The 14,319-nt window shown below is 40.9% G+C and overlaps 1 protein-coding gene across 4 annotated transcripts in view; it reads right to left on the bottom strand.

Moving 5' to 3' along the window:
• Positions 1–14,319, bottom strand: part of PHACTR2 (phosphatase and actin regulator 2) — a 77,655-nt gene that overhangs the window by 45,077 nt on the left and 18,259 nt on the right. For all 4 annotated transcript variants that reach the window (XM_069010553.1, XM_069010554.1, XM_069010556.1 and 1 more), the window contains exon 2: positions 4,456–4,623. In XM_069010553.1, the coding sequence (XP_068866654.1) occupies positions 4,456–4,623 (168 nt within the window). The remainder of the gene's footprint in view (positions 1–4,455; positions 4,624–14,319) is intronic.

Here is a 14,319-nt window from a genome sequence, read left to right as displayed (position 1 = left end):
TACATTTGTTTTCTTGGGGACAGTGAAATGAGATGATCTCTTACATACCTGTGGGACAATCCAATGCCACTTGAAAACAATAATGCCTTTTCCATCAAGTTTAAGAACATTGAGTGAGACCTCCCCCCATCAATGTCTCTCTCTAGTTTTCAGGATGATATATTTTTTCAGTTCTACAACATTGAATTAACAACTGTATTGAATTAATTATCATGGGAAATGCCAACTGTCATTAAAATACATGAACCCCTTACACTTCTACTAAAAACCTCAAAGCATTTTATAAATTACACAGGTTTCATAACATCCCTGAGACATAACTATCTCCTTTTCACAGATTAGAAAATTTTTGAACAGATAAGAAGCTTAAGCCCCAGTTCTCTATATTCTAAAATGCTAGCCATGAGTGGTGTTTTTCTTTAAACTGATTAAGCTCAATTAATTCAGCTTGAAAAGATAATTTATTTAAAATATTATTTGGCCCATGGAAAGAACATTAGAAATCAAGCTAGTATTCACTACTAGTATCATAGTTTTAATTCCTACAAAGAAAAAGGAAGAATCTTAATTTAAATTAAAGTGGCAAAAATATGTTACCTTGTATGAGGGGAATGAGTAGCCTGTCAGCTTAGGAACTTTTACTGGGTGCTGTTTAGTCAGTGTGGACTCATCATAATAATTTATGGTTTACTGCAGACTTTAAATTATGCAATATATTTCACATTTACACAGTCAAGTATTTTGTACCACCTAGTCACGCAGCACCATCATTCAAACATCTCCTGACTTCTGAATACTTGACTTTGTAACTCTATCATTTTAGGAGAGCTTACTGAAACATAACAGTAGTCAAAAGTAATTGGCTTAGCTGACTGGTTTGAGACTCTTAACTTGACTGTGCAATTAGGCTGAGTGACCAGTTGATGCTATCAGTACAAATCTTTTCTGCAATATGTGTATATGGTAATGTATATATACCTATATATGTGAATACATATATCTCAACATGTCTGTCATATATATATATATATATATGTATATATGTAGATATATCTGTGTATATATAAAGCTGTGAATATAGATAAAATTTCAGCATGAACACCAAAACACTCTTTATAACTTTAAGCAATGAGATAGTGGAAAGAACAATTTCTCCATCTGTGTACATGTATGTATTGAGGTTGATTACAAAGAGATCAGTCCTGAGGGTAACTAGTTATGAGTCCTTGCCCACTGAAGAAGGCTGAGGTGAGGCAGGCAGGCAGTCTCCAGTCTCATGCTCCTGAAGAATCAGAAAATGTCAGGTCAAAATCCTTCCCCTGCTGCAGTCAAAAGCAGAGCTTGCTCTGACTTCAGGTGTAACCATCAGAAAGGATGTGAATTTATTGTATTGTATGGAGCTCTCATTTACTCAAGTAAATCTTACTCCCCTTCACAAACATTTGCTTTTTTGCCCAATACAAATAATAGCAACACTAATAATGGGAATAGTTTACCTCAACAAGCAGCTTCTCTCTCTCTCTCCTTCCCCTCAAAAGAGACTGCTTAGTGATGCTCAGCAGCTGCAAACCTCAGGCAGTCTTAAAACCCATTCTCTGACTTGAAGTGAGATTCTGGATATTCTCCAGTATTTAGTTTTGTTCTTCTAAGAGAAGCTTGAGAGAATTCAGATTATTAATTTTTCTCTGACCTAGTAAGAGCTAAAATTGCCCTCTGGTCCCTCTTTGTATATACTTTTGCAGTGAAGCTTTGAAGTGGCATCTACTTTGTGCCAAGACACAAACTGCTGCCTTTTCCTTTGCAGCAAAACATTGCAGAGGAGAGAAACCCTTGAGATTATGCCATTTTATGTTTGTTTTTACTTGCTTTTGAAAGTCCTCTAGCCAAAAGCATACAGCCAGTGCCCAAAGAATAGACTTTCCAAGACAGAGCGTGGAAAATATGTTGCTAAAGGAAAAAATTCCAACCATCATTCCCACACCGGCACAGATACTGACATCTAAACATCCATCCTTTTTTGATGTTTGTGGTATTTGCTGTTTATGAACATCTTCCAGTTGCTCCTAAGACAAAAAGCACTCCATGGTACATGTCCTAGCAAGGCCGTAGCAAGAACCTGTCTCAAAAAGCCTATTGAAAACCCAGAGGAAGCAGAGAGAGTTCCTTCCAAGAGCTCACATTCTGTCTTAGAAGAAACCCTGTCTTCAGCTGCACGGGGATTTACCACGCTGTAGCCCTGTTAAGAGAACTGGCAATAAATGAGCATCGTCATGCTCTTCCCATGGTCCCAGGCCAGGAAATGGGCTTCCTGCATGTAAAGGGCAGGCACACACACAGCCCCCACTTGGTAATGTATATACATCTCTGATTGAGTAGTGTGAGGAAGAGGATATCCTGTAGGATTTTTATTTTGAATGGATGTCTTCCCATTTCCTTCTCAAATTAGATAAGCAAGTTTCTTCTGCTGTGTCAGTAAGTGAGCAACAAGGGGCAACTTGCCACGTAAATGCATCTTCTCAGTCTCCATTGGTCCTGGGTCTATTTCCTCAAAAAATACAGGGAATACTATTTTTATTCATCCCTGAAATTACCATCTAAGGCAGGATGAATGCAATCCACATGACTTTTCATTTCAAATTCCAGCCTCATATGAGGCACATACACAAACATAAGTGATCCCATGCACAGTTTAAAAGCAAATTAGTATCTTGAGGGACCACAACATCATAAACAAGACCAGGAAATTAAGTAGAAGTGAGTATCTAAGGAGGCACTTTTGAAAATGTTGACCTTAATTTCTTTGGGCTTAATTTCCTCCTATTTTAAAAGAAATACGATCACATGCTTTGCCTTGGTATTATAAGAATTGATGTGTCATGCTTGTAAGACTGGATTCAGGCCCTCGAAAGATAGTACAATGCAAGAAATACTACATTTAACAGGAATTTACCAGATATTCATTTAAAAAAAAATAACTGAAAAATAATACATGTGTTGTTATTTAATGGCGTAACAATTTATGCTAATAAATGCTAATAGGTTGTGAAAGTTTAGAAAATCTCTGTATACACAGCTTATGAATGGTCATTCCTCTGAAGAAGTCATTGCATATAAAATCACATACCTGTCCAGGAGAAGCTGCAGAACATTCAGGAGTCTTTAACGAGAAATAACTTTGCTTTAGCAATATGATAAAAGTACTGGGAAGACTGAAGGAAATAGGAAGCAATGAAGGAGATATCAGACTGAGGGTATTTTTTTTGATTGCAGTAGTAGAAGAAATTGTGCGAGGGTTATTGCAGGTTATGTGGCAAAATGAACAAAAAAAAAAAAGGAAAAAAATGAGAGACAGAAGGATTTGAAGATCTCAGAAATCTGCTTAAAACTTCAGCTGGCATCTGGAGCAATGAAGATACTGGAGAAAACGGTTTCTTTTTTGCCTTCTGTGTAAATAAAGTTTGTTCTAGAAGTTTCACTGTCAAACCATAGAGCTCCTTGCTGTAACTGTCAGGGGTTGCTATGGGTTTAAATGTCAAGCAGTGTACTTCTAAGAGTTCAGGAGAGCCGACTGAAAAACTTTAGGAGACTCGTGGTGGTTTTACTGCCTACAGTCTTGAAAGACAGCAGACAGAGGGCTTGCGCTGTGGCAATGAGCTCACAGAAGCTCACTGGACTCTAATTAGATTCAAGTTTAGGAAACCAGAATCAAATGTTTGAATCCCAAACCAGAAATTTGGGATTTTTGTAGATAAAGTCTGGCTAGAGCAGTGACACAGACACACACACATATATGCAGGGTGGCATTCAGTTTCCTAAACGTGGATGCTTACAGTCACTTCAGATGCCCTAGGTTTTTGGAGATGTCTGCACGGGGATGACAAATATGGTATCAAACCTTCTGGGGGAGCAGCAAGGACACCCCAGAGCATCTCAAGTGGCCCCAAACAACTATGTTTGGCTAACTAAATCCCAGCCTTCAACTCTTTGTCAGACAGAATATAATTCAATCACAGCATTTTATTTCAGACCATCCTTCCATCCTTGTCAGTGGGGGAGTGAAGGGGCAGAGCAGCCTCTATGAAGGCAGGGGTTGCAGAGCTGATCCTCGTTCTTCTGCTGGGCTACATCTGCTTCTCCCCCAAACTTCTGTCCCCATGAAGGCAAGGTTTGTTTCATAATCCAAGTCACTGACTGTCAGGAGGACAAAGAGATTTTCCAATATATTTGAGGATATGTATAGTAAACAAATCAGCTGTGTATTTTTGGTGATAGATTCAAGACAGAAGCTGAACAAGGTTAGGTTTTTCCTTGCCAAAGATCAAACTTTTTGCCTATACATCAAATACCGTGCTAAATAATCCCTGCCATCTAACAAGTTCAGAGCTTTTCAAATATTACCCTGCAAAACCATCCCAGTGTTTCCTACTACTTACCACCCAAGGGCCACAGACATACCTGCTGATGTTTCTCTGAATTTGTCACTGGTCTTCTTCTTCCGCCATTTCCAAGGTTTAAAGATCTTGCCAATGTTGGAGAGTTTGCCCTTCCTCTTGAAGGGGGGAGTTTGGGACCCTGGGGCTGGTCCATCTGAGTTAGCAATTGAAGCCTTGTCCAAACCATCAACTGTATAAAGAAAAGAAGTAAAAATAACTGAAGGATGGAAAACAAAATAGTACCCCAACAGCTAAACTCCTCCACTATCAGATGGCAGCAGGCTGTGTGTGCATCCACGTGCATTTTTCCTGTTTCAGAAGGCAGCCCTGCATTTCACTGTTTCTCAGCACCTCATCTGCAGCTGTCCAGAACTTGCTTCTCATGATGCTCCTCTGGCATATTTGCACAGTCCGGTGGTTTGCCATTGCTACAGGAGAATTTCTTTCAGCCATATGTTTGGATGACGTTTTCCTTATCCTTGGTAAAGTTGAATGACTAGCTATCATCACATAGAAAACAAAACCCTTGCAATGTGAAAACATTAGCTATTTCTTTTGGGTAAAATTAACCCTTTCTTAAACAAACTCTAAAGGTCACTGTTCTGGCAGTGGAATGGGAACAGGTCTGTTTGATATTCCTGGTAATCAGTCCTTCACAGCACAGCCTGCCATGAGTCAGGCTTCTTATTAGCAAAGCATATTTAACAAACTTTTGAACTGGAGCCAAAATTTAAAGAAGGATTTATTTTCTCTTCTGCAAAAACATTGAATGATATAAAAACCAATATTTAGCACCAATGGCCAAACTTTGAGTTTTGTGAACTGAATTAACACTCATCCCACAACATGCTGTAGAATACAGTTAAAATAAGCCACCCTGAGAAATCTACTATTATTCATTTCTATTTAAGAATTAAGGTTTCTTAAGGCCTTCCATTTGTAGTCCTGCAAACACTTCCAATGTGCTGAATTTTACTCATATGAGCAATGAAGTAACTGCAATTACTTAGAGACACAAAATTAATCATGGTCTTAACTGTTTGTGGCATATAGGCTCTGCAATTGCTTTCATTCATCTAAACATTCTAATTATAACCAATTCGGAACAGAGTTGATGCCACTCTGAACAGTAGTAACAATAATCATAGATCATTAAATCAGAAATGCCATTCAAAGAAAGAAATATCCATGTCCCCATTTTACAGATGAAAAATATGAGGCACAGTATTGTTAAGTGCTTAATTTTATGTTTGCCAAATGGCTTCCTGAATCCTGGTCTTGTGTCCTAGCTGCTAAAAAGATACATATTCAGCCACATAACATCATGGTGCTATCTTATTATTCTGTTTCTCAGACAAATGGCATTTAATGAGTCCTATATTTGCCTTGGGCTTTAGATTGATCCAGGATGCTAAAAAAACCCCAAAACTTTTCTGTGAGAAAGCTGATATAATGCAAACAGAATCCTAGAAGCTTTGTTTCCAATTATTTGAAATAAAGTACTGTGAAGAAAGATTCATTGTATAACTTCATTGAAGTCTATGAAGTTAAAACTAGAGATAAATTGGTATGAAAATGATAGCGTTTAAACAAAGAAATCTGAGCAAGTTATGCCATAAAATTCAAGATATTCTGTATTGCCTGACAGATAGAAAACTTCTCCAGGATAAATCATGGTTATTCAGATATAAAATAGAGTTTAAAGCTTTTATTTGTTTGCTTTGGGTATTTTCTGGTCCATACCACGGAGATAAGATGGCATGCAAATGGACTTTAAATGTAAAAAGCAAAGATTTTGGAAAGGACTTGGCTATGTCTACCCCTTGCAGGAGTACAAAATCCCAACTTCCTCACCTGTGTGCCCTACAGAAAAAGGTGAACCTTAGAGAGATTTAAAATGATACTCCCTTGAAATGAAGCAGCTACCCCCCAACATACCCTAAGAAGCCAGGAGTGAGCTGGGGGATGAGAAGATCACCAAAGGTAGCAAGCAGCTCTGCAGAGGCATAGGGAAGCAGAAACAGCCCTTCAGGGGTGTCTTGCCTGAAATTAGGATTTGCACTTTTGTCTGGGCTTACAGGCACTGCCTATGGAGTGCAGTTCCCTATGGAATACAGAAGCCTCTGCTGGAAACTGTGGGTCTAAGGGAGAATTACATTTACTTGGAGGGTACTTGAAAAGACAAGAGAGCAAAATTTATCTTTGGAATTCCATCTGACATAAGAAGGAATGAGGGCCACATTTTGCAGCCAGGAAAAGCCAGGTAAGAGGTAAGGAAAACACCACCAGGAGGTGGGTAGTGCAGCACTGGAACAGGTCCTGGGAGGCTTTGAAGGCTCAGCCAGACAAACCTCCAAAGCTCCTTCTGAGGCTGACCTCACCTACTGTCAGGAATAGTCCTGCTCTGAGTAACCTCCTGAGTCCCTCCCAGCTGAGATTCCCATGGTGCTAGGGGATGCAGAAACACATGGTTTCTCTGGGAAATCAACACTAGCAAATCCAAGTGAAGTGGGGAAGAGAAGAGACCGGGATCTGCTGGCTGTAGAGTTCTGTCCTGGGACAGGAGCCAAGCATTATCTCACTGGCACAAGCTGTCTCTCAGTTCGGTGGAGTGAGAGGCTACCCACCCTTGAGGCAGCAGGACAAAACCCATGTTCTTGTCCCCAGTGGCTCAGAAAGGCTGGGCTACTGGTGTGAAGAGCCTGCATCCTGGTGATAGACAGCATGGTCTTATAAAGAGTAGAACACTGATCTTTTCAACTCCTCCTGAGTCATGGAGTCCAATCTATTGCAGAAGACCCCTTCCACAAAAAACTCATCTAGATTTTTTCATCCTGTGCCTACCAGCAGAAATGGAGGAGGATTAGGGCTCCAATAGCTCACCACAGAGAAATACTATTGACATCAGTCCCTGTTCTGCCCTCTGCTGAAAACTTGTAACTCCAAAATAATGATAGTCATCCTAGCTACAGAAACCTGTCTGCTTCAGCAGAGCTAAAACTTGAAATTCATGGACAATAATTCTATTTAGAAAGATGGAATCTTTCGAAAACAGATGTCAGCAGTAATTCCTTCTGACAATAAAAGAAGAGTTGATTTATCTAGTGAGTTCAACAAGTGTTCATAATTGGGAATTTACTAATCCATGGACCTTGTACCAATTCCCTCATTTGAAACATGTATCTGAAAAGAAGGAACAAGCATAGCCAGATATCACAGACTAACTTTAGAAATAATCTAAGATAAAGTAATATGTCTATGTAAAAGAACTTATTTATATTCAAAAGCATATATATTATGTGTATACATACATATTCACAAGCTAGCACATTTTACCAATTAATAAACTATTTAGAAAAACCCACATGATTTCAGCAATGATATTTCAGAGCATTTATGGAAAGATCTTTACAAAAGTTCTTACTCCTTTTCTTTGAAACACTCCACAGGAAACTGATGCTTTAGATGTACACTATTTGCTTTTTAGGTCATGTACTACTTAAGAATAAAGCACTGTGGTTTTCACCTCAGTGAACTTACCTACCTTCTATTATCATTATGAACATTATATATATTCACTGAGGGGGAAAAGAAACATCTTAGCTTTCTGAGGTTTAGAGGAACTTGCTGACTTGTGTTATTTTTTTATTTAGTGTCTTGAAGTCCTGCCTTCTTCCCACCATCTTCAAAACGCCAGTGAGTCTTCAATAAACTCAATAAACATCAATAATAAGTTTGACACTAGGACTTTAAGCCATAGTACCTGCACAGTTTACGTTATCATATCCCAGTCCTTTGCCCTAGGTGAAGATTTTCCAGCTGTGGGATCAGCTGGGTATGCAAGAAGGACAACAAGTGAGGACATGAATCCTGCATGTCGATATCACACAACGAGGAGATCTTGCTGCAAGAGGCCAACAACAAGGCTAGCGGAGACACTGCAAAGCCAAATTGTGCCACATGGGCTGTGAATTAGATGAAAGGTACAAAAAGGACAGCCTCTCCTCAAGCTTGTGGGCAGCCAGAGAAGATTAGATCAGTCTGTAGATGACCCTGACTTTCCTATAAATGCTTAGAGATGGAAATGCCTGAACATGTCTTATCCCAGGAAGGCTACTTGAAATAAACAGCACTGATCTCTGTAGCTGCCGAGGAAACACTTTACTGCTGTGTGTGATCTCCAGAGATGCTGTGTGGCCAAGGCAGGCGTGTGAACTCATCACAGTTTTCCCAGGGCATGATACACTTCAACACTAAGACGTCAGCACTGGCACACACTAACACTTTCTGCAGATAAGAACTTAAAACTAACTTTATAAAAGCAAAATGCAACAAAAGAATGATCCATCAGATCCTTTCAAGCAAGTCTAATATCAATTCCTGTGAAGTAAACAGCTGTGTTTCTTCTGGTTCCAGGCCTTTTGATCTGGAATGCAGCAAGACCATTTGTTAAAAACTTTGACTTAAAGAAATTCACGATCAAAACAAAGAGGACTATATTTATGACATTAAATGTTCTGTATTTTTACTTCTGTGTATTTTTCTCTTGGCAGTGAAAATAAAAAGCCAGTAGAAGAACCTAACCTGCAGTCCCCTCACCAGCACCTTTCTACACAACTGATCCAATCTAATCCTGCTGGAGCACTGGTATATACATTTAAGGGTTTCTTCCTCACATCAGGGCTGTTAAGCACAAGATGGTACCACCAGAGCATCAAGTTCTCTTCTTTCCCCACCGTGCTGCACCTTTCATGCTGCAATCCCTTCTCCCACCCACACCAGCCAAGGCTCACCCACCTGCACTGCAACTCTGCTCTGGATCCTTGTCATATAACAAGCTTAAGAGTAGCAAGATGAAGGAAAAGTCCTCCTCCTATTGCTGGACAACACAACCAAGAGGGGAAAAGGCACAGAATCAAGTGCTCCACTGATATCAAGGCACTAAGGTAGCACTGGTGCCTAATACTTTCACTAGCAATAGTTCTCTTGCAGTATTGCCATGGTATCACTACATCACTCTTAAAGCATGTGAGGAAAACTTTTTCATCCTATCAGAGTACAGGTGACTCAGGGTATTGCTACATCTAACCATGAATGAGTTGAGAAATGCAGCAGAAGATGCCTTGGCCCTAGTTCAGATTTACCTTACATATGGATTTGGATACAATTTCTGTGCTTAATAACTACCAGTTAGCTAGAACAGTTATTTTTTTCTCTTCCTCTCACTGCACCCTGCTGCCTCGGAGGGATGTGCTGCAAAAGTCATCTTGGTTTATTGAGACCTCAGAACCTCTTCTGACAACAATATGATTTTCTGTACCACCTTGCCAGAGGGCACAGAGTTGGAAATCATGGTTTTTATGCCAGCAAAATGAACATGTTTTTGCAGCTGCCTATTATCCCCAATTACCAGTAAGTCATCAACTTGCTATAGAGTATCAGCTCCTTATTCCTTGAGCTTACTGGCAAATTTCAAGACACTGCATGGTAAAAGGTTTGACATAGTCATTAAAAATCAGAAGTCATTCTGACACTATAAATGTCATTTTCAATAAGTATCTCAAATTATTATTTTTCCTCACCTGAACCAGATGGAAAAATGGGGTTTTTCCCCTCACATTTTTGTTTTGTGGGGTTTTTGTTGTTGTTTCATTTTTTGTTGTTTTGGTTTTTTTTTTTTTAATCTACTTGGAAGGGAAAAATGCAGCTAATCCCTGGTGGATAAACTGGCAAATGGGAGAGATATAATCTACCTCCAGGCAGCACAATGAATTGGCATCTGCATGCTTTTGCCTTGCCATACATCTGGAGTTTAACTTTGGAGAAACTCTGTCATGAGCTAATTGACTTGACTGTGTTTTAATTAAATGAAAGGAAAAAGCTGAAGTTCAAATGTAGGCAGTAGAGTGGTAGTTTCCATATGGAACTGCCAATATTGCCAAATGTTAATTGGACCTCCCGCTGGCAATGAGCTAAACAGGCTGGGTAAAGGCTACTTCATAGGGATGCTGGCTGCTGTCCCAAAACAGCCAAAGGGAATCCTCCTAGGATAACCACAGCAGGAACAGAGATGACTGCCTGAATACCTCCAGGTTTCTGCAAGGACACACACAAAAATGCCTTTGGAGTCGTTGGAATCACACTTAGATCAGCACTACCAAAGTCCAGAAAGGGCTTCAAGTATGAACCCTGCAATTCCCACTGCTCCACAAGGAAAATGGTGCCTTGCTGCAGAAAGTCAAACACTGCAAGAGTGGAAAATTCAGCTCAAAAGGCCATATTCTGTTCTGCCTGTGATGAGCCCCTACCTAAGCTCTGCAAAAAGCACAGGTACTTCAAAGGAAAAGAGGGAAGCCTGTGCTTCCCTGGACGCCATAGCATGGATGCTCAGGGCTCCACATTTCAGACAAAGAGCCATGTGGCTCAGAGGGATGCTCAGCCACACTGTTCTGTTCTGCAGTGTGCAGAGAAGGAATATGACCAGAGTTACAAACAATGATGTATTTGTTTTAGTTCTCACTTTCTTACCTCTGTACCTGGGATTAACTGGCTGAGGGCCTGGAAAAGCTTATTTAGCTTTCTGTCTCTTAGGTTGGATGCCCTAGTCCTACAAGACGCTGATCCCCAGCAAGCAAGGAGGGGACCTGACCTTGGCTTCCTACTAATTACACAAGACAGGACATAAACAGGACATAAAACAGGGTTAACTTTAGGTCTTGAGATGTGCTTGCTGCATCACTGGGGTAAAGCACAAAAAAGTGTTGGTTTTTTTTTTTTTCCTGGTCACAATAACCACCTCAACTTAAGTGCTGTTGGTTGGTTTGTCAGGTTACAGGCTATCACATTAGTTACCACAAATTGTCTCTTGCTCATGCATCCCAAATGTGGATAACACACTTGTAACATCCAGCTTCAGTGTTACTTCACAGTATAGTTTCCATTCCCACTGGGTTAATTCTACAGAAAAAAGGCAAAGTTATGATTGTAGGGCACTCTGTAGAGACACTGGAAATACCACAGGCAACACAGCTAGCCAGGGCTACCCAGCCTCACTAAATTACACTTCCCATGCAGGAACCTCATGGTTCAGAGCTCATCTGCTCCATCTACACTGGCATCTGAGCTGGGTGTGTTCAACAGTGCATTGAGCACTGCAGTCAGACCTCTACAATCACACCACCTCTCTTCTCAACTGTTTCTTATGTCAAAACACATCAGGGATTCTCTTAAGGTCTGGAAAAAAATAAAGATCTGACCTATGCTTGCAATATGCTCACAAACATGTGTTTGTAAATTAATTATTTACATGTTGGCAACATGCAGTCCTTATTAGAACAGCTACACAACTTCTTCCTCCTCTTCAATAAACTGTTTAACTTCCATACTTCCAGCTTCCTGGAGAAGGAGCAAGCAAATGCTCAGCCATCCTGTTATACAGGTTTGAAAGCAATCTGGCCGAAAATCTTCTTGCTACCTCCTCTCTCTCTCACCCTGGACACAGCTCCAGCCAGAAGGAAAGGGATCATAGCTTTAATGCAGGCTGCTTATTCTTTTTTCCTCAACCTCAATACTTGAGAAAATAGCAACAAATGGAAAGTTTCCAGACAGTTACATTTTCCAGATATATGAAACATCATATCAAAGGTCAAAGCAACTCCTCCACAAAAATGGGGGAAAAAAATCCAGGCACAATAACAGAGATGTGGGAGGACAGAAAAAACAACAACTGAAAGCAGTGTACCTAAAAGAGCAACCAAATTACTTTGAACAACTGAGCTGTTAATTGAAAATTAATGCTGCTTGTGACTGAATATTAAGGGATAACTCTCCTTGGAGTATGACAGTATATATTTCTATTTATAGTTTAAATATTGTTTGGATAATTTTGTAATTTTACCTAAAAGTAAGCTGCATGTACTCATCTTATTAAATTCTGTATTGATATTTTTAAAATGTCACATCTGAAAACCAGAACTGCAAAATTGGAAATACTTCCTTATTGACTTTTCTTGGCATAGCCTTAATCTGGGGGAGAAAAATAACTATATTAAGTTTACAACAAATCTTTTTAGCTGCAGGCAAATGGTAAATCTCCCCGGCAGATATTGGCTAGAAGTGTGAGAATAAACTGAAGCACATGGCCCCTCTACTGTGTGGTGATGAAGAAGACTTAAAAGAAACTACCTTTGCAGTAGTTAATAGGCGTGTTATACTGATGCTGAGATAAAACTGGGTGAGGAGTGTCACAGGGAAGCCTTTGGCCCTGGTTTCCACTTCTGCAGCTAGCAGCAAGTTACTCTCCATCTGCCCCAAACAGGCCAGGAGCCCCTGGATCTCTGGTTTGAGCAGCAGCAGCACCTGCTGCGGCAAGGGAAGGTGGAGGAGGATCCCCAGTGCTGGCTCACTGACAGGAAAGGTGAGGCAATAGGTATGCCTTGTCACTGCCCTACTGGAACATCCCACCCCGGCATTTCCAGAAACCTGACAAGATGAGAAACACAGTCCACAGGAATCTGGGAAAAAGAAACCTGAAGGATGCGAGGCAAAGGCAAAGATTGTTATCTGGTGCAAAGTCTGCCAAGCATCCCCTCTACCACCAGGCTGGTCACTCCTGGGCAGGTCTAGATGGTTATCTAGGACTCTCTCAGGACCCTGTTTGCCTTCAGAGAGTGAACCAGCACACCCTCAGATGGCTCTAGCTACTCGCTGTCCACTCTGAGTCAAAAAACCTAGCAGAACAGTCAAAGCATGGCCAGACTTACTCTGCCTGCTTATAGCTCCTCTCCATCCCTAAGCAAGCCTGAGGTTGTTACAGATCTCAGCTGCCTGGCCCCTCCGGAGGTTGTACATGATCCCAAAGGAGGGCTTTACTCTGCTAACAGCTCACCTGCTCTGCATCACTGGCTAAAGGACTCAGCTGCTGATGCCTTTCAGCCATGCCTCCGATATACCTGGGAAGACAGAGGCATTTCCCTGCAGATCTCTGGCTGTGTCCCCAGAAGCCATCACCACTGAAAGCGGAGTAGCATCCTTACAGAGATGCTGCTCACACAAGTGGGCTTCCAGTAATCTCAGCCTGTGTTTTTGCACCACCACAACAGACACCTTAGCTGAACCACCAACCATGCTGGTGACCATTTGTAAGGCTGCACGTTATCACTGCACCGAGACAAAAGAAAAATAGCCTTTTCTCTGGGCTTCTAAAACTGAGTCAGCTCCTACAGTGGAGCTGGAATGTGTACCACTGAGCTAGGGCAGGAACAGAACAGGGGTAAAGGAGAGAAAAGTCTGTGAAGAGAAGGAAGACTTCTGCCAGGAAGTGATCACCTGAGCTCACTGCCAGCAGGTGCGAGAGATGCTCTGATGCCTTTAACACATCCAGTGCTGAAGCAATGACCACCTGAAGTGCTGACATCATCAGCTGTTTTCCTTTTCAGCGGGAAAAAGGTGGGGAACCCACTCCAACTCATTCCAAACCATCCAGAGCCCTTGCCAAACACAGTTGTGTATGAATATTACACGTGTTTTCCCCTTTATTATTACTAACTTTAACCAAATCTTTCACAATTAACATGTTTATATATCTGAAAGCAGGTTTGGTTTTGTGGGCTTCCATCCCAATGCTTCCCCACCCCTAAGTACTATGACAAGGAGTTCCTGATCTACAAAGAACATTTATGTACCCAAAACCTTAGGAGTAATTTGATCAGTCATGTAATTAAATGCCTGGGACAGGACAGCCCAGAGCTCATTGTGCTGCCTTTCAAGAGCAACATTTTCTTCTATACTGGCACCACTTCGACACCCTTTTTTCTAGTACAGGAAACAGCATATTGCACTTGTCCAAATGTGTGCAAGTCAATCTTAAAGTAAATAGTCTCTTTCT

The sequence above is a fragment of the Aphelocoma coerulescens genome, chromosome 3 (assembly GCF_041296385.1).
Source record: "Aphelocoma coerulescens isolate FSJ_1873_10779 chromosome 3, UR_Acoe_1.0, whole genome shotgun sequence".
In the NCBI taxonomy this organism is placed as follows: domain Eukaryota; kingdom Metazoa; phylum Chordata; class Aves; order Passeriformes; family Corvidae; genus Aphelocoma; species Aphelocoma coerulescens.
Note: the sequence above shows the minus strand (reverse complement) of the source record. Positions and strands in the feature narration are given on the sequence as shown.